The sequence below is a fragment of the Tenrec ecaudatus genome, chromosome 12 (genome assembly GCF_050624435.1).
Source record: "Tenrec ecaudatus isolate mTenEca1 chromosome 12, mTenEca1.hap1, whole genome shotgun sequence".
Classification (NCBI taxonomy): domain Eukaryota; kingdom Metazoa; phylum Chordata; class Mammalia; order Afrosoricida; family Tenrecidae; genus Tenrec; species Tenrec ecaudatus.
In genome coordinates, this window is record NC_134541.1 from 63,095,678 (window position 1) to 63,116,696 (window position 21,019).

Consider the following 21,019-nt stretch of genomic DNA (forward strand, 5'->3'; position numbering starts at 1 on the left):
GCTAATTTTATGCTTTGTTTAATGTTCATAGTTTTTCTAATCAAGTGGTCTAGTTTGATATACTGTACTCCATAGGTTGAAACTAGAAATCCCACGTCTCTTCTTCTTCCTGGACTTTTAAATTATTGCCTTGCACAGTTATCTAAATGAAGCAGGATTAAATAATTGCTGCTGTATATTTTTTCAAGGCTCAAATTGTGTTTGAAGAGATAAAAATCAGCCCTTCTAAAATAGGTGCTCTTATGTGGGCCGTATAGGTTGTAAACCTTTTCTACCCCCTGGAATAAAAGCAGGTGTTGGTTAACCAGGAAAAATCCTTAAGCTAAAATAGAAATGCAGAAATAATACTAGTCACTGAAGATCTTTTGGCTAAACTTCAAATCAGATATACTTTTTGTGTTCTTTGATTTGTAGCTATTAGAATGCTTTTTTAGAAATTAAAATTTTTATCAGTCTCTCATGTTTTGCTCTCTAGGAAGATGAAGTCCTCAGTCCAGTCTGAAGAGGATGATTTTGTTCCAGAGCTACATAGAAACGTTCACCCCCGAGAGCGGCCTGATTGGGAAGAAACGCTTAGTGCAATGGTAAATTGCTTATCTTGGCAAAAATATACCTCTATGCATATGTCTTTACTTATGGAGTAAAAAGGAACTGAGGAAGCATTACTCACAGAAAAACAACTAATGTTTATTTTTATGTTCATTTATTCAGGAAATATTTATTGAGCACATACTGTAATCTAGACACTACGTAGAGTCTTCTAAATAAAACACAAAAATATTCTGCCATAATGGGGCTTATCTTTTAATAGGACATGGGGCTTATCTTTTTATAGGATATGAGGGACAAGTAAATAATTGAAAGTATTTCAAATGGTAAATGCTATTGTAGAAAGTTGGTACAAAGCAATAGGGATAGAGATTGGTAGGATAGAGTATGAAATGGTAGTTGCTAGTTACGTAGTGTAGTCACACTTGGCCTATGTGCAGAGATTACATTTGTGCAAAGACCTAAAAGTTGTGAGGGAGTGTGTTTATCTGGAAATAGATCCTTCTAGTCAAGGAAGAATAACTTCAAAGACTGTGGCATGGGATCAAAAAGTAAAGGAAACACAAATAGTACAGTATTCCAGAAACTGAGTAAATTGGGGGAAAAGGTCTGAGAAATGATTTGGGTGAATGGAGATCATAACATATAGATTCTTATAGTACTTTGATAATAATTTTGACTGTTTATGCCAAGTGACATTGGGATTAATCGAGAATTTTCAATCAAGAAGTGACATGACTTAGCTTATGATTTTAAACAACAAAAAGACAACATAATGAAAAGTAGGCAAAGTGTTAGTTATTTCTCTGAAGAAGGTAACACAAGGCTAATAAACACATTAAAGATGCTCAGAATCATTACTTCTCAGCCCTCATTCACATGTGTCTGCTACTTCTGTCTCTATGAACTTGCTTATTTTAAATCTTTCATATAAAGTATTTCACTTAGCATAATGTTTTCAAGCTGTATAGTGTATATCATAACTCCATTCCTTTTTTTCTGACTCACTGCCATTGAGGCACTTCTGACTCACAGTGATGCTATGGGACAGAGTAGATTACCTCTGTGGGTAGTCTGCTATGGACTACATTTTTGTATGAGCAGAGAGTCTCTTCTTTCAACCTGCTGACCTTGAGGTTGGCAGCTTAACACAGCCCACTGTGCCATTAGGGTTGTCTTTTTATGGATGTGTAATATTTCCTCATATTTTGTTAATCCATTCATCTGTTGATAGGCAATTGGATTGTTTTCATCTTCTGGCTCTTGTGAATATTGATATAATGACCATTGGTGTACAAATGTGTTTGAGTCTCTGCTTTCAATTTTTTGGAGTTTATACCTATAAATGGAATTACTAGATAAAAGGGTAGTTCTAAGAGAACTTCTAAACTGTTTTCCATAGTGACTACCATTTTGCATTTACACCGATCAGTTTGTTCACCTTTGAGTTTGCATTGACAACTGTTATTTTCCTTAAAAAAACAACAACAAACTCAAACAAACAAAGCCATGGTAGCAGCTTTGAAGTAGTATCTCATTGTACCTTCAGGTTTTTACCTTTCACAAACACCTAATACATTTGAGCATCTTTTCAGGTACTTACTGGTTATTTATATATAGCTTCTTTAGATAAATGTCTGTTCAAAGCTTTGCACATTTTAAAATTAGATTGTTTGAATTTTCTTTGTTGAAGTGTAAGAGTACTTCATCTATTTTCCATTAAGTTCTTGTTGGTTAAAATGATTTGAAAATAATTTCATCTCATTCTGTGAGTTATCTTCTTATTAAATTTTATATTGTGTTTTATTATCTGCACTTAAGGTACCCTATCTTAAGAGTCCATTGCTAAATCCAAGGTAATGAAGATTTTTCTGCTGTGTTTTCTTCTAGTAGTCTTTAATTTTACCTCTTCATCTTAGGTCATTGATCCATGTTTAGTTTATTTTCATATATTGTGTAAGGTTCAAAGTTTATACTTTTCTGTCAGTATCTAGTTTTATCAGCTCCATTTATTGAAAGAACTGCTTTCAGTCTTGTCCTTGCCGTTGGCACCCTTGTTGAAAATCAGTTGACAATATATCCAAGGCTTCTCTAATCCATTGATGTCTATGACCATTCTTACGCTATTCACACATTGTTTTGGCTCCTTTGATATGTGTGGAGATAGTGAAGTGTGAGTTCTACAGCATTGTTCTTCTTTCCTCTTCTTGGTGGCTTTTCCAAGTTCCTGAAAATTCCATATTGAGGATAGATTTTCCTCTGTTAAAAACACCTTTGGAATTTTGTTTAAGAATTGCATTGAATATGTGTACTGCTTAACAGTATTAATCTTAGCAATTTATTAAGTCTTCTAAGAACATAAGCATTTTCATTTATTCTCTTTTAATTCCTTCCAGCATATTTTGTAGTATTGTGTATAGAGGTTTTAAATTTTCTTTGATAAATTTATTCCAAGGACTTTATTCTTTTTGTGCTATTATAAAGGGAGTGTTTTCTTAATTTATTCCCTTTTTTGCCTTTTTTTTGGCAAATAGACAAAATATTGTATAATAAATGTATCCTGAAACATTTTTAATTTGTTTATTCACCCTTTGTCAATGTGTGTGTGTGTGCATATAGTATCATGTCATATATAGCAGACAAAACTTATACTGCCATGGAGTTGATTCCAACTCATAGGGACCCTATAGAGCCAATAATTGCTCCAAGACTAAATCTTTACAGAAGCAGACAACCTCATCTTTCTCCTAAAGAGTAGCTTGTGAGTCTGATTTGCTGCCCTTGCAGTTAGTACACAGTGCATAACCCACTGTGCCACCAGACGGAGGATCTTTCCTGATATAGATGGACTTGTAGTCCTTTTTCGTGCTTACCGTATATACTTGTGTATAAGTTGAGTTTTTCAGCACAAAAATTGTGCTGAAAAACTTGGGTTCGGTTTATACATGGGTCAGTGGTATCCCAGCAGATGTAACATCTTGCTGCCCCCCGCGAGGTAATGGGACAGCGCCATTATTTTGCGGGTGATTGCCGTTCATTCAAAGCCCCGCTGACAGTGCAGGGCTTTGAATATTTGTTTACTCACATCTAACCAATTGGAGCCATCCTATGAGGTGGACGGCTCCAATTCGCAGAAGCACTTGTAGTGATTCACTTACGCCGGCAGCTGAACTGGTTAGGATGTGTCTGTGGCTGCGCTCCTTCTCTCCCCTCTGGTCTCTGTGTTAATTCACATTCCACATCCCCCGACCACACGACCACACGAACTCCTGGCTAACATGTCGCTGGAGGAGGGGGGCATTACCATGAAAGTTCTTTTTCAAAGTCTTGTTTAAAAATATTTAAATATATTACCCCACTGATGTCTCAATTTTTAGTAATTTTATTTTCATTTGTTTTGATTATTGAAACTCACCGATAGCTTCTGCATTTTCTACCTTAGGCTTATACTCGAGTCAATCAGTTTTTCTGGTTTCCCAGGTAATAATTAGATACCTCGGCGTATACTCAGGTCTGCTTATATTTGAGTATTTATGGTAGTTATTTTGGCAATAACATCTAAGTACTTTGCTGAATGGAACTGGTGAAATTGGGCCATTTTTTCTTGGTCTTGATCTTAGGGGAAAAGCTTTCAGTCTCTTACTCCTGAACGTATGATGGTTTTTCATAGATAACTTTCTTCATGTTGGAAAAATTTCAGTTTCTTATTTGTCCAGTATTTATATTATGAAAAGATGTTGGATTTTATCAGATGCGATGACCGCGTCAATTGAGGTAATTAGATGCTGCTATAAAGGCCTTGGTAAACTTCTGAACCAGTCCCTCAGACCAGCTCACATGCTCAACCTCAAATTCTTAGAGGAGACGTGCCCCACTACTCACCTTCATACCAGAAAGACACATTTTGCTGGCTGTACCAAAGTGGGATGGAGGAATGGGCGATGGTAGCCTTTTGGTACACGTGCCTCATCTAGGAAGAAGGAGCCCACCACCCCACCCCAGTATACTTCCTGTTTTGACAAAATATTGTGGAATTTATATCTCTCACATAAATCAAGTGTTAAATATTGAAGATAATTAAGATACTACTGAAAGTGAGGATATATTGAACTATTGAATTTCTAGGTTAAACCTAGGTTTATCTACGTTAAACCTAGATATGAATTTCCTAATTCTGTTGGTCGAAAGGTTTGAAAATGTTTTGTTCTGTATTAACCTAAAATTGTGATAACTATTGAACTGCTGGTGAAATATTTTTTTTTGTTAATAACTAAGAAGAAAACTGCACTTTCTATTTAAAGCTTAGGAGACCTAGTTGTTACTTTCACTGGTGTTAACTGTCATACAGGTCCCCCCTCGTATTTTAAAACTTATGAAATATACAAGTACTTCAAACATGTAGTTAGAAAAATAGTCCTACAGCGTTCTACTAGGCTGTTATGTAATATAGGATTGTTATTCTCCTTATAGTAATTTTATCAACTAAATGTCTTCTACATTTGTGATTCTTATATCCTTCTACCTTTAATTTTAATCTGCCTCACTACATGAATAATTCATATTTATAACAGATCAATTATAATTTCCATCAATAGATGAATAAGTAAGCAAAATGTGATATATACACGATAGAATATTATACAACTATGGGAATTATCTTGGTACTTTAGTACTGCTTGACATCTTACAGCATGAATATGTCTGGAGGACATACTGAGTAAATAAGATAATCATAAAAGGGGAAATATTAATGATTCCACTTTTATAGAAAGACAAAAACATTTATCCACTTAAAAACTAATCTTCATTGCTTGTTACTAGGGAGAAGTAGGTGTGGAGAGGGACACTAACTCCTTAGTAGCCACTTTTTATTTTATTTTATTTTTTAACAATTTATTGGGGCTCATACAATTCTTATCACAGTTCATACATATACATACATCAATTGTGTAGCTACTTTTTATTTTTGGTGATGGGATGGTAACACTGTGTGTAGGTGTAGTTTATACAGGTAAATGATGTGTGCTGAAAAGAACACTCACAAAAAAGTTTTTGGTAAATACTACAAAATATATTATTTTTCAACAACACAAAAACTACATAATGGTTATATATGTAGGTAGGTATGCATGTATGTGTTTTTTGTGTGTTTGTGTATATGTATGTATGTGTATGTGTAGTCGTACATATCACATATTCCATGTGTGCGTACAGGTGTGTATGTTTACGTATAAGTGGGCTTCAAAAATTTCATATAAAAATCCAATATCTTTAATTCCTTTTTTTGCTTGAACTTTTTTACATTCCCTGGATAGAAATATTATAAAACACATAGGGGGAAGGTTACTATTCTTTCATAGAGGAGTGCCTGTGGAGATGGATTCCTTAGTTTGAAGTTTTAGGGCCCCAGGTGGGGTGGGTGGGGCAACTCAGACATTTGGCATAATACAGTTTACAAAGTTTATGTTCTATATCCTACTGTGAGGAGTAGTGCCAGGGTTCTTAAAAGCTAGCTAGGGGTTGGTAATATAAAATACAACTCTGCCAGATCATGAGAAAAAGAAAGAAAAAAATTCAGAGGAGAGACCACTCTACAAGACTACATGAACCATGGCTTTATGTACCCTGAGGCTGGAAAAACTGAGTGGTGTTCAACTAACTACTAGCTACTCTACTTAGCAATAGATGGATCCTGATACAAGAGGAGAAAAATATGGAACAGACACAAATGTTTAAAAAGTTCAGATTTAAGGGTGGGTGGAGACTAGAGCACTGTCCCAGAGATATAGTCAGTTCCCAGATGGGCAGATAGATGCTGTTCCTCATCCAAAATTTAGTTGAATTTACACCCAATTTGGAACAGTTTTATATTGTTTGTATGTGAATCAGTTAGTTCTTTATCTTTAAAGTAGACTATATAGTATACCTTTCTATACTGAAGAAGCATTAAGGAAACATTTCCAGATATAGTAAAATATCTTTTAATATAATGATAAAGTGATAATGATAATGTTTTGACACCACAAAGTAGCACCTTTCTGTTATTTCAAATCATTTTATTTACCCCAGTTTTAACAGATGGGCTTTATGGGGTTGTAGGTAAGTGACATTTGTAACCCAAGAATGAAAGTAGGCTCTGAGGGTACTATTTAAAAAACACATCGGCTCATAAAATAAAGAATAGTACCAATGAGAACTACAAACTTTTAGAAATTAATCTGTATGAGGTCAAATGGTCAACAGCAAAGATAAAAAAAGGACAGGGAAACTAGAGTACTGACAGTGAAATATCTAGAGGGAAATAATGAGAATTATAAGCTATGAAAAAGGTAGCCAATGCCTCTGAACAATATGTGTAGTAATTATTAAATGAGAACCTACCTTTCTGTGTAAGCTTTCATGAAACCACAAAATATTATTAAAAAAAGAAAAGTGGGTTATTTTTATAAAGGTAAAATATTTGGTGTCAGAAGAAATATCACCATGTACTACATAGTCTCAAATCTAAACTCCCCAATACATTTTATGACTTATTTATAAACCAAAAGAACAAACATTATCCCCACCCCCACCACACCAACCACCCCACACACACCTGAAAAGAGAAGTAAATAAAATTCAACTTTCTGGCCGCCTACTTTTGTAAGTGTAGTCATATCTGGTATGGCTGGCTGCTTTTATGTCCTGTCAGCAGAGTTTAGTATTGATAGAGCAGAATGTCTCACAGGCCTACAATATTTACCACTGACTCTTCAAGAGAAAGTTTGCCAACTTTGTTCTAAATGATTCTTTATTTCTTTAAAAGATATTCTTTAAAAGACATTTAAAAGATAAAAAACATTTTATCACAGTTGAGAATTATTGATGATTAATGACGAAATAATGCCTAGAATTATGAAAATAATACTAAGGTCCTCTCTTAGATTTATAAAATTGTTCAATGGGTCCATATTATAATTACAAGTTAGAATAATTCTAGCCATTACTAAAGAAGATAGATTCTTTTTTCTCTGATATACATCTAGGAAGGAATAAAATATAAGGATTGATCATAAAAATAAACAATTCAAATGCTAAATTGAGTCCCGTGATGCCCTCTTGTTATTCCCACCCCTTCAAAAAAAGGCCAACAACCCAATGCTACTGAGTCAATTCTGACTCAGAGAAACTATAGAAAAAAGTGGAATTGCCTCATAAGGTTTTCAAGGCTGCTATTCTTATGAATGTAAACTTCCATATCTTACTTGCAAAGTGAATGGTGAATTCAAACTGCTAGGAGGATTAATTCCTTTTTAAAAAATACTTTTATTGGGGATTCTTAAATCTCATCACAATCCATATATTCCTCCAATGTGTCAAGCACATTTGCACATATGCCGCCATCACCATTTCCAAAGCATTCTCTTCCCACTTGAGCTCCTGCTAACAGCTCCCCATTTCTTTCCTCTCCCTCCTCTGTCTGCCCTCTATCACGAACCCTTGATAAGTTATAGATTGTTTGTTCCATATTTTATGTCATCCTCCGTCGCCCCTCACCAACATTTTCGTTGTTTGTGCCCGAGAGGGGGTTTTAAGTCGATCCTTGTGATCGATTCCCCCGTCCCCCCCTCCCCTAATCCTCCTGGTATCTCTACTCACCTTCTTGACCCTGAGGGGTTTATCTACCTTGAATTCCTTGTGTGTGAGCTCTTATCTGTAGGTAGCAGTATGCATGCTCTGGTCTAATCCGATTTGTAAAGTAGAATTGAGGTCATGCTAGTGGGGTGAAGGTAGCACCAAAGAGCTGGAAGAAAGTTGTGTGTTTCATTGGTGCTATACTGCACCTTGACTGGCTCATCTCTTCTCTGTGACCACTGTGTGAGGGGATGTCCAGTTGTCTACAGATGGGCATTGGTTCTCCACTCCATGCCTCCTCCCGCCCTATGCACACTGGGTATGATTTTGTTCTGGGTCTTAGATGCCTGATATCTGAGCTCATGGACACCTAATGATCACACAGGCTGGCGTGCTTCTCCTATGTAGGCTTTGTTACTTCTCAGCTATTTGGCTGCTTGTTTATCTTCAAGTCTTTAAGACCCCAGATGCTATATCTTTTGATAGCTGGGCACCATCAGCTTTCTTCACCACATTTGCTTATGCACCTATTTTTTTTTAAGTGATTGGGTCAGGTAGGTGAGCATCACAGAATGCCAGATTTTTAGAACTAAGTGTTCTTGTGTTAAGGGGATACTTGAGATGAAACCCAATGTCCATCTGTAATCTTAACATATAGCTATGAGTACATAGTTCTATTCCCCTCTCATTATATGTATATTTACATATGTACATGTCTGTATTTTGGCCTCTATGAATGTCCTTTGCCTCCTGGTTCTTTCCCGTATTTTCTTTTTACTTCCCTCTTGTCCCACCATCATGTTCAGCCTTCATTCGGGTTTAGTAATTCCTCACTGTTATATTTCCCTTGATTGAGCTCCACTAGGCATCCTATGACCTTCTTACCATTGATTTTAGTTCACTTGTTGTTCCCTTGACCCTGGGTTGGTTTCCCCCCACCTCCTTTTTCCCATCTCCCTTTCTTCCATAGGGAGGAATAATTCTTATACTTTGTACTTTGTTAGTTTATATCATTGAAGAATCATATTTGTTTGTTTTTAACATTTATCTAAATTATCCTTTATCTAAAGTGTGCATACATGTGCACTTTCTCGCTCTCTAGAGATAAACACCCTCAGGCACTCCACCATGACTTTGGAGCCATGAAGGGAGCCACCTCTCCCCCCGACCCCCCGTAGCTATTGTTCTGAGATAGTGCTTAAAACTGTTAGACTAAAAATATCTCCTAAAGTCATCTTAAAACCAACCATTAGTTAGCAGAACTAGTAAAAAATGTCTGCCTTGATAACTTTGCTTCTTTAAGATCTTTCTTTATGGAAGAAAATTGACTACAACCTGAAATATTAGATAGGAAATTTAGGGGACAGAACTCAAGTGTATGGAGGGAGGAACAACTTGAAAAAGGTGAGGATAATTGCACAACTCAGAATAATCATTACCAATTTATACATGTAAAAACTGTTTAATTGGTACATATTCTGCTCTTTATATTCTCAACAACAATAAAATTAAAGTATAAAAAGAAAGAACCCATTTTATCCCGTATCATTTTCCCCTATTGAATCACATGGTATTTCCAATAATAATTTAGCTCAGATTTTTCTGTTAGCAATCACAGGTTACAAATAAACCATAGGCTACAAATAAATCATAAGTAATGTAGCATTTACTTATTTTCTCATTGGCCACAAGTGTTAAGAACCTGTTAATTTTCAGGGTTTTTTCTTCTTCTTTTTTTAATGATGCAGTTGAATATGCCAGTAAAGTTGAAAATTCACCACTATGGAAACTTTGGCAATCTAAGGAGTAAGTTCGAAGTATTACATATATATCATTTTTAGATTTTGGAGTGAGAAATGCATGTTGTGATCACCTAATACGTTTATCTTACCATTTTAACCTTTATTAATCACTGTAACCAAGATTATTTTATTCCAACAACTTCCATAGCACGTAACAGTTGACTTTGAAATTTGATTATAAGAGCATGAACATCATAATATTCAGAGAAAATTTCCTCAGATATAGTAAAGTTAAATATGTAAATTAGATTATCTCTTACCTGCTGCACCCCCCCAAAAAAACAAAATAAAATGTCAACTGACTTCAATTATAATATTATGAAGAGATTATTAAATCACTATGCATTCCTCTTGGTAGAAAATCAGCAGAATCATTAAACTTAGCTATATTTAAAAATTAATACTAGAGGAATAGTCATAAATCTTTTCTCTGTAATGTTTTTCTTTCAGGCAAGAGGAGCAGATGTTCCAGAGATTCCTGGAGACCTTACTCTTAAGACATGTGGCAGTACAGCCAGTATGAAGGTTAAACATGTGAAAAAGTAAGTCGTTAATTTTACAGATGGAGCCTTGATGACACAGTGATTCAGAGTACAGGTGCTATCTGAAAGCTCAGTGGTTCAGACCCCCGGCCACTCTGTGCCAGATAGCTGCTTCTGTAAAGATTTTAAACTAAACCAACTCATTGCTATTGAGTTGATTCTGACTCATAGCAATGCTGTAGATCAGTATAGCAATGCCCCTGTGGTTTTCCAAAATGGTTGACCTCTTTATGGGTCTCCAAAATGGTTGACCTCTTTATGGGTTTCCAAAATGATTGACCTCTTTATGGGTTTCCAAAATGGTTGACCTCTTTATGGATTTCCAAAATGGTTGACCTCTTTGGCCCTCAGAGAGGCTGGTGGTTTTGAACTGTGTTGGCCTGGTGGTTAGCAGCGCAGCAAGTCACCAGCTGCCTTGGAAATCCTAGGGGACAGTTAGTTCTACTCAATCCTGGAGGATTGCTAAGAGTCAGAATAAACTTGACAGCAGTGGGTCTAGATTGATCTTACAATGGATTTTAAATGAATTTCATTTTAAATGAAAAACCGTTCTTTAGTTTTTAAAAATTTTACTTAGATTCTTTACTACACAGACTCCTAATGTCCGTAAATTTAATTATGATTCAACTTTTAAACTGTGACTCAGCAAGTAGAATAGGTTTACAGACTGTTTATTGGTAAAAAATATTCTTCATTTTTATTCTTAAAACAATTAATGTTACTATCTGGTAACATTGTGTAACTGAAATAATCTAAGTTTGTCTTCCTCATTATCTTCAATGCAAGCAGTTATTTGTTGTTTGAGTTGTGAGATTTCATTGTCTCAGTGTTTGCCTTTTAGAAGTCTGAAGTGGATACCAATAGTTATCTCTTAAGTGAAAGGTCTAAAAGTATCTATTTTAAATCTCTCTTTTAACTTACTAGAGGATTAGATAGGATTCCTTTGGGTGGTGTATATGTTTAATGCACTTGGTCAACATTCAGATGCACCCAGAGGTATTTCTAAAGAAAGGCCTGGTGTTGGACCTCTGAAAAATCAGTCTTTTGTAAACCCTGTTGTAGAGCATGTCCTACTGACACATTTGGGGTTGCCATTCGGGTTGCCATGAATCAGAATTGATTCTGAGGCAACTGGTTTGGTTTTATAGATGGTTAGATAGTTATCATTCATTTCTAGTAGGAAAATATAAGGATAAAAATGTTCATTCTGCACCCAGATCCAACAATCCAGGACTGATGGGCTGTGACAACATTCACAGGTAAAGTCCACTTTTGTGTTTTGAGGTGGCAATGCTACATCTGACTGGAAGCTGGCTTTTCAGTTTCCATAACATCCACAAGTAAAGCTTTGTCCATAGGCATTGTTTTGTTAAGTTTAGGAGAATATAGAAATGCTTTTTTTTAAATGACCTGTATACCAAATATAATTTATATTTGTTTCAGTGTATCTTTGATTTTGTGTTAATTATGTGTTTTCTTGTGCATGGGCTTATTTAATATTTTTGCTTGCATGAGCTCTTGAAATCCATATTTTTCCTTTAGGCTTAGTCATTTGACCATCCTAGTATCTTTTTACTGACTTATTTTCATGAACTTCAGGTTACCCTTCACCAAAGGTCATTTTCCGAAGATGGCTGAATGTGCACATTTCCACTATGAGAATGTTGAATTCGGCAGCATACAGGTATATTAGTAATATTTTGTACATCCAGAATTAAGATATGTAAAACTGACAGGTGACACTTGAAAGCAGTTTTTTCTATTGGTATCTCTTTGGATGGGGTGAAAACTTTTGATCTTTTCATTTGACCAATACTTGATGCCTGAAAATGAATTCCCATTTCAAATGGAAACAAGATGATAGAACCAATGTTAATCTCAGGATTTCTATCAAGATGTCTAGGTAAACTTTGTTGGTGCTTATGGCAAGGAGCAGTCGCCTTGCTCCCTGACTTGGTGTTGTGCCATAGTCAGGATGAGTAAATCGGAGCCAAGAGGTCTGACTTAGGTGATTTGTATATATACACTCTTACAAAGAGTAAGTGAGAATTGAAGTTCCACATCTCTGTCAACTTTCTTTTGACATTCACCAACCAGACAAGGATATGATCATCTCTAATTATGTTCTAATTTGCATCTTTCTGTTTTCTAATGCATTGAGCATCTTTTAAAATTGTTATTGGCAATTTGAGCTACTGATTTTTAAAATCTCCAGATTAGGTTTTGCTTTATTTGTTCTGTTGGTTTCCTCTTATTGATTTATGATAATTCTCTGTATTTTCTGGATGTTATTTAGTTCTATGATGCCATATCTAGTTCTTTTTATTTTTATGCAAATGTTTGTATGCAAGTTGAAGAACCTCCTCCCAATTATGACATACCTTTTCATGCTGCATTTCATATACAAGCATACTTTATTTTATTCATGCTGATCTTATTTATTTATGTAGTTGTATGTATGTATAAAAGGTGTCCTGGTGACGTAGTGGCTTACGTGGTGGGCTACTAACCTGAACTTCAGCAGTTTGAAACCACCAGCTTCTCTGTGGGATAAACATGAGATTTTACTCCCATAGGAGTTGCAGTCTCAGAAACCCACAGGGTCATTCTACCCTGTCCTACAGGGTTGCTACAAGTCAGAATTGACTCCATGGCATTGAGTTTGGCTTGGTTTTTAGAGGACGTATGTAGAAGAAGCATCATGATTTATTGTTTCTTTCTTTCATACTTAAGTTCTTCTGTGGTTATAAAGACATTCCCTTTTATTTTAATAGCTTCAGAATTTCATTGTTCACATTTGGGTTACCTGGGGTTGATGGTATTTCTATATGATGAGAATAGATGCCAAAGAGTTGGTTCTGACCCAAAGCACAACTGCACGGTCCTGTGCCATCCTCAGTAGAATATTAAAGTATTTTCCCACTGGTGTGCTAGGGCATTGACCAGTCAGAATATATGCTCACCATAGTACTGGAGCTGGGAGGCCTTATTCCTCCTCTACTAAGCAGTGTCCCTGTGGTTGCTTCAGTGATTTTAGGGACTATTTCAGTATCTTAACATTTGTGAGTCCCACAAATGAAAGTCAACCTCTTTCTCCAGCTTTGTTATATGTCATTTCCATGGGTGCATGGCTTCATGTTGGAACTCCTACTTTGTTACATTGGTCAAATTTTATAACCTTGATAACACTGCCTTGTTTTAATTACTATGAGTTTTGATATTTGGTAAAGTCATACCACTAATTCATCTTCAAGCTGTCTTGGTTTTTCTATTCCTTTGCACTCGAAACTACATTCTTTTGGCATCAAATTAAATAATGTGTCTTTGAAATAAAAAATTGGCATGTGAATGTAAAAAATAGGAAAAAACTTTTTTATAAGCTATATCATAGATATGCTAAGAATATAGCTTCTTACATAAATGGGAGTGTAAGTCTTTGCACTAATTGCTTTTAAAATAGGCTCATAGGAAAAAAAATCCTGTTCTTTACACTTGAGAACATAGATTAAGAATTTGAATAGGTTAGATTCATGTATATATTTTTTAACATAGAAACATTCTCCAGTACAGGTTGTCCTAAGTTGTCATCTGGAAAAATAAACTTAAGAGAGATATAATAGATGTAATTGATAGTATGTCATAGTATGCATCTTTTTGTAAACGAGTCAGATGATTTCAATATAAAAAGTTTATGAAAATGGAGAATATTTTACTTCAGATAATGTAAAAATTTTAAAAATGTTCATTGAGATTAATAATAATTGCCTACTATGCCATCACATAAAGGACCTTTTCTTTCTTTTATATTATATTCTTGAGATTGCAGTTAATGTCGAATTTCTAATTAAGGAAGCAAATGTATGTTTTTCATTTAATAAGTATTTTGACTTTCTTGTTTGAATGATTTAATTCACACTGTTTGTAATTTGGAAAATTATTTTCTAGTTTGTTTTTCTTTCCATCTTTAAAACGTGGAATGAATTATTTTGGAAGCTGTAAGCACTGCAAAAACTTCTATTGCCCATCATGAAAGTAAATAGGATGCAAACAACAAAAAATCAGTTAGGGAAGCAATGTAAGGTTTTGACATTTATATAATAGACATAAATTCAGAGTAACATTTTATACAATGTTAATGGTAAGGTGGCCTTAGTTTGGAGATGGAGATTCTGATTTCGTTTTTGCCTTTAGAACATTTTTCACCCTGGGAAAGTTCTGCAGCCTCTCTGAGCTTCAGGGGCATTTGCCACTGCACTCTAGAGTTTTCCTTTTTGGTTAGTTGTCTGTTTGGCACACCCCACATCCCAGTGCATTCTCCATCTAGTTTTGTGCTGCTATCTCTTCTATATCGTAGAATGAATGTCTTCCATGGTTGGGTTCAGCCAACGTCAGGAGGGAAACTGTTTTCTATCACTAAGTTGTGCCATTAAAAACTGTTTCAGTCCCATCTGTAGGCTATTGGACATCCCCTTACAGAAGGGTTGCAGGGAGGAGACGAGCCAGTCAGGGTGCAGTGTAGCAACAATCAAATATACAACTTTCCTCCAGTTCTTAAATGCTTCCTCCTCCCCACTATCATGATCCCAATTTGACCTTACAAATCCGGCTAGACCAGAGGTTGTACACTGGTACAGATAGGAACCAGAAACATAGGGAATCGAGGACAAATGATCCCTTCACAACCCGTGGTGAGAGTGGCAATATTGGAGGGTGGAGGGGGTGGTGTAGGAAGGGGGAACTGATTACAAGGATCTACATTTAACCCCCACCCTGGTGGATGGACAGCAGAAAGGTGGGTGGAGGGAGATATTGGACAGTGTAAGACATGACAAAATAATAATTTATAAATTATGAAGGGTTCATGAGGGAATGGGAGTGGGGAAGGAGGGGAAAATGAGCTGATATCAGGGGCTCAAATAGAAAGCAAATGTTTTGAGAATGATGAAGGCAATAAATGTACAAATATGCTTGACACAATGGATGTTATGTAGGGATTGTGATGAGTTGTAAAAGCCACCAATAAAATGAGTAAAAAAACCCTGCTTCATTGATATTGGGAATAACAACAACAGAAATGTTCATATATTAATGTTTTCCACTTGGGCTGCTATTCTTTTTTTTGTGTGGCTAGTCTGGTTTTTCATTTTATAGAAAGGTTAAATGAAAGACCCAAAGGTCCTATTACATGCCAGAAATATACTATCAAGCATAACTGAAAGTACATAAGCAGCAGAAGATAACTAGATGTGTAAGACCTCCAAAAACTTAGATGCTTAGAGACATCAAAAGATTTCACCCAAGGAAGAAAAAGAGAACTCACAGAATGTGAAAAATTTGACTTCAATATATGGATGGACAAAGGGACTGATCTCTAAAGTTTTCAGGTGGCCAACAAGCATATAGGGAAATAGTCCTAATCATAAGTCATTCTAGAGATGCAACTGAAAACAATAACGAGATATCATCTCAGCTCAGCCAGCATTAGTAGCAAAACTAAAAGCAAAACAAAGCAGAAGACAACAAATACTAGCCAAGAGTGAAGAGACAGACTGTATCATACACTGTTGGTGGAATTGTGCAACTATTGTAGAAAACAGTATACTGATTTCTTAAGAAGCTACAAATAAAAATGCCATATGACCCAGCACTCCCTCTACTTGATATATATCCTAGGGAAACGAGATCTGTAGGACACATAAATATATGCCTATCTATCTTCATTGCAGCATTGGTGGAACAATGGATAAACTGACACATAAGCATATTACAATACCACACAACATTAAAGAATAGTCATGAATCTGTGAGCCACCTCGTGCGATGCTTCAACCTAGAGGACATTTAAGATGAGTGAAAATTGTTGATTATAAAAGGACAAATATTGTATGAAATCATTAATATAAAGAGTAAAATGTTCTCTTAAAAGTAAAAGTAACATTTTCGGTGACCACAAGAGTGGGAAGGGAAGGAGGGTCCACATTACTGGTTAGACGGTGCACATATGTGTGGCAGAAGAGGAAATCAATATTCAATAACAGGAAGGTCAGTAAAAATGATAGTGGCAGGGAAGACCCTGGGGAGGGTTGAAGAGTTAAATGCAACAGAGGTAAGTATTGTTTTTAAACGTAGTCCTGCAATTATGGTGGCCTAGGAGGAGTAAATACATGGATAGACATGCAGATTGAATGGATGTGGCAGAGAGAATGGCATTATACACACAAATATATGTAGATTTGAGAAAGGATATTTGTATATGAGCACTTAGCCTTGTTGAACATACATTCATGAACGTGATGAAGCATACAGAGATAAAATAATGAAGACTTCTTAGCTATAACTAAGCACCTCGAGAGAATGATTATTGGGCTTTGGGGCTCATGATGGGCATGGGGGCTCAGGTGGTTTCGGAAACAGCAGGGTCCCTGTCATAACAGTCCACAGAGACAGTGCTTTATATCCTACTTGGGTGAGTAGTGACTAGTATTTTTCAAAGCTTGTGAGTGGCTGTTTAAAAAGCAACTATTGGTCTGTCTCTGTTGGGAGGAAGGAAGAGTGAAGAAAATTGAAGCTCCATGTAAACAATTAGTTCAATAGACTAACAGGTCAGTATTACTCAAACTTTCTATTTAGAGCAGTGGTTCTCAACCTTCCTATTGCTTCGGCCCTTTACTACAGTTCCTCATGTTGTGGTGCCCCCCCCCCCAACCATTGTGATTTCATAACTGTAATTTTGCTACTGTTATGAATCGGGCGACCCCTGTGAAAGGGTCATTCGACCCCCAAAAGGGTCACCACTCACAGGTTGAGAGCTGCTGCTTTAGACATTCTGAAGATTGCATAACAATGCAACAAAAAGGCCTGATTTGTGCCTGAAGGGACTGGTTTTACCACCATGACAGTGCACTTGCTCGTGCAGCCATCTCAGTGTGCCAGTTTTTGGCAAAACACAGCATGCCTGTCCTGCCCCATGCACCTTTCTCAGCTGACCTTACTCTGTGTGACTTCTTTTTGTTTTCGTGAATGAAGAGGGCCATGAAAGGACAGCGATTTGATGACATAGAAGAGGTGAAGAAAAAATATGGGGGAGGTGCATCAGTTTTCAGACAGATGAGTTTGAAAAATGTTTCCAAGAATGGAATCGCACATTTGACAAGTGTATTATGTGCAATGGAGCATATTTTGAAGGTAATAAGGTTGTTAAAATTTTTTTTCAACACATAGTTTTGAAAGAAATTCCGGGGCTTTTTGGGTACCGCCCTTGTAAGTTAAGTATAAAGCTGAAGGAAATTAAAACAAGTCCAAGAGATCCAAAATATGACCTTAAATTATTACCCCACCTAAATTTTGAAAAAGCAAAAGGTCATTAAAAAGAAACAGGAAAGGAAGGTACAGGGGGAAGAAGGAAGTGGGGAGAAGGGTGTGGTGAGCAGACAACATCAAGGACAGGGGAACAGCTAGGGAAGCGGAAACCAGTTATCTAGGAGAGGGTAGAGATCCTGTGAATATTAGAGCAACACTAAGCTAGTGGAGAGGAAGCACTAAGAGGTGGAAGAAGGGAGAAAGTGATGGCAGGGCAGGAGGAGGCAAAAAGAAACAGAGGCAAGCTCTAGGAAGCAAAGGCGCATATATATACAGGGGGATTAACAGGTGTCCACTTAATGTAAATACATTAATCCATAACAATAGTGGTATTGGCCTAGGTACATATATTTATAAGGCAATACACTGAAGCTGCAGACTGGCCTTGGACCTCAGCTCATACCTTCCCTCAATACAAGAATATTTTGTTCTAACAAATTGACATTCTATGATGCTTACTCCCCCCCTCACATGATCACTGAAGACAAAATGGGTGCATAAGCAGATGTGGTGAAGACAGAGGATGGTGCCTGGCAATTAAAAGATATATAGTATCTGGGGTCTCAAAGGCTTGAAGTTAAACAAGCGGCCATCCAACAGTGAAGCAACAAACCCACATGGAAGAAGTGCACCAGCCGGTGCGATTGTGAGGTGTCATCGAGACCTGGAGACCAGGCAATGGTCATCAGAAGACTTACAAAAACAGTAAACAACAAACAAAAGTGCATTGTGAGAATGGTCGGGGATGGAGGGGAGACCCAAGCCCATCTATGGACAGTGGAACATCCCCCCACAGAAGGGTTGCAGGGAGGGATTAAGTCAGTCAGGGTGCAGTAGAGTATTAATGGGTCATGCAATATACCTCTGATCCCTTGAGGCCTCCTCCCCTCCTTCCCCACCCCCCCCCCCCCCCCGTCCTCTCCGTCCCCTGCTATCATGACCCCAGTGCTGCTTCCCAATCTAGACTAGACAGTAGCGTATGCATAGGTATAGGCAAGAGATAAAACTCACAACACATGGAACCCAGGAGATGACAAAAGGGTAGGGGAAGGAAGGTAGAATTGAGGAGGGAGGGGAGCACCAATCACAATGAATGGCACATAACCACATACCCCCAGCTAGGGGGAAGAACAACACAAAGCAGAGGGGAAGGGAGACGGAGTGAGATTTAAAAATAATTAACAATCTACAATCTCTCAAGAGGCTACAAGGGTTGGGGTGGGTGGGTGGTGGTGGGAGGGAAAAAAAGAGGAACTGATCCCGAGGGCTCAATGGAAAGTAAATGTCTAAAGAACGCTGGAATATATGTACAAATATGTTGGATATAATTGAAGTATGGATTGTAACAAAAGTTGTAAGAGATCCCAATAAAATGATTATTTAAAATTTAAAAAGATCCAAGTGGATGTCAGGAGAGACTCAAATTTGCTGTTACAGTAGAACCCTGGTCTTCGAAGCTAATCCATTCTAGACGGAGCATCGAGATGCTATGCAGTTGAGTTCCATATCAATTTTTCCCATAAGAAATAACTGAAAACAGATTCATCTGTTCTTGACTGCCAAGTTTTTAGCCTAACCTTGACTTTTTATACAAAGCATTACACACAAAGTAAATAAGTTTAGAGTTAAATAATGTAATTTAAATAAGAAATGTAACATTAAAACAAAGTATTTAACAACTACAGTATGGCCCATAACTTGAGATTGATGAGGAGGATCTGGATCTGTGGACACGGATGTGGAGAGGAGGTGTGGAGAGAGAGGCATTGTTGGGAAGGGGAATCCCCTTCTATAAAATCAACTGGCGGCTGCTTCTCAGGAATTTTTTCACTTCTTTGCTTTTTTCACTAGGACCTGGCTGGCTTTCTCTTAAAAAAAAAATCTGTCTAACATGTTCTGCTATTGGGGTTTCCTTAACTATGTTCTAAAAGGGTTTACTAAATTATCAGCAACATCGATAACACGGTTAACTTTATCATGATGATTCTTTTTAAAAAAAACCCTTTTCTTAGGACCCATGATTTTTTTTTAATCTAAAAAAGGTGCAAAAAGCCACAAAAACTAAGAAAATTATAGCAAAACGCTTGGAACAAAGCTGCAAAAGGTTTAAACAATGCATACTAGCAACGCCAACTAACGCCAAGTGACTGAAACACGAACTGCTTTTGTTAACAAAAATCATGTGCATCGGATTCCAATGTTTTGTTTGAGCTCCGATGCAAAATTTTCTTGACATTTCACGTCAAAATCTTATTTTATCAATTGCTAATGGGTTGAGTGCTGGTTGAATTGTCAGTTCCTAATGTGGTTGAGTAAATTGTAGAGGAGCTAAGGCAAATGGAAGAAATGATGACGTCAAAGGGCAGAATAGAAGACATTTAGACAACTTGAGAAGACAGTCAATCATTATAATAAAATGTAAAAAAGAAACCCTAGAATTAGAAAGTCAAAAAGGAAGGATATATTTGGCTTATCTTTTTTAAAAGCACAAAATTATGTATTGATATATAATAACATGACACATCTATGTAAACATGGCTGGGACAGTTCAAACTATACAAGGATGTTTGCATTTTCCCCTTCCCACATTAGCTTAGACTAAGGAAGAGAGCATGAAGAAATGGACCAGGAAACACAAAAAATTATATACAATTAAAGGGACAGTTAAGGAGTTAGGGGGCCAGGAAGTCCAGGGATCCTGCTCTCCCTATTCCTTCCTCACCAACTTACCCCGTTCCTATCTGAATGACAGCCTGGAAAGCTGAATGTCCAGAAGCATCACCCCTGCCCTCCCATGTACATTAGCAAATTCATTAGTCATTCTCATCAGGCCAGATAGCTGGCACGTCAGAGCTTACAAGGTGTAAGGGCTCTTGTGAATGACCGGTTCTCATCCTGGCCCTCTGACATCTCTAGCAGGTTGCATTCAGTCAGATTCTGGCCAAACTGATGCTGCCTAGAGCTAGTCAGCCACAGTCCCTTTCTCTACCTGTTCATGTATTTGGCTATTGAATGATCTTATCGGCAAAATATTGAGCAATGCAAGAAACATCAAAAGAAGATGGAAAGAATACAGCGTCACTGTTACCAGAAAGAACCTGTTGACAATTCCACCATGTCAGGAGATAGCATATGAGCAAGAATCCGTGTTGA

At 36.9% G+C, this 21,019-nt stretch overlaps 1 protein-coding gene across 3 annotated transcripts in view; it reads left to right on the plus strand.

Moving 5' to 3' along the window:
* The window catches only part of ARHGAP32 (Rho GTPase activating protein 32), a 297,599-nt gene that overhangs the window by 122,554 nt on the left and 154,026 nt on the right, over window positions 1-21,019 (plus strand). Inside the window, exons 2-5 of one of the 3 annotated variants that reach the window (XM_075564089.1) lie at window positions 476-584; window positions 10,416-10,507; window positions 11,725-11,766; window positions 12,107-12,191. In XM_075564089.1, the coding sequence (XP_075420204.1) occupies window positions 480-584; window positions 10,416-10,507; window positions 11,725-11,766; window positions 12,107-12,191 (324 nt within the window). In that variant the 5' untranslated portion in view covers window positions 476-479. Of the gene's footprint in view, window positions 1-475; window positions 585-9,918; window positions 9,970-10,415; window positions 10,508-11,724; window positions 11,767-12,106; window positions 12,192-21,019 lie in introns of those variants that run through there. The other 2 variants (XM_075564091.1, XM_075564090.1) reach the window with 2 other exon arrangements.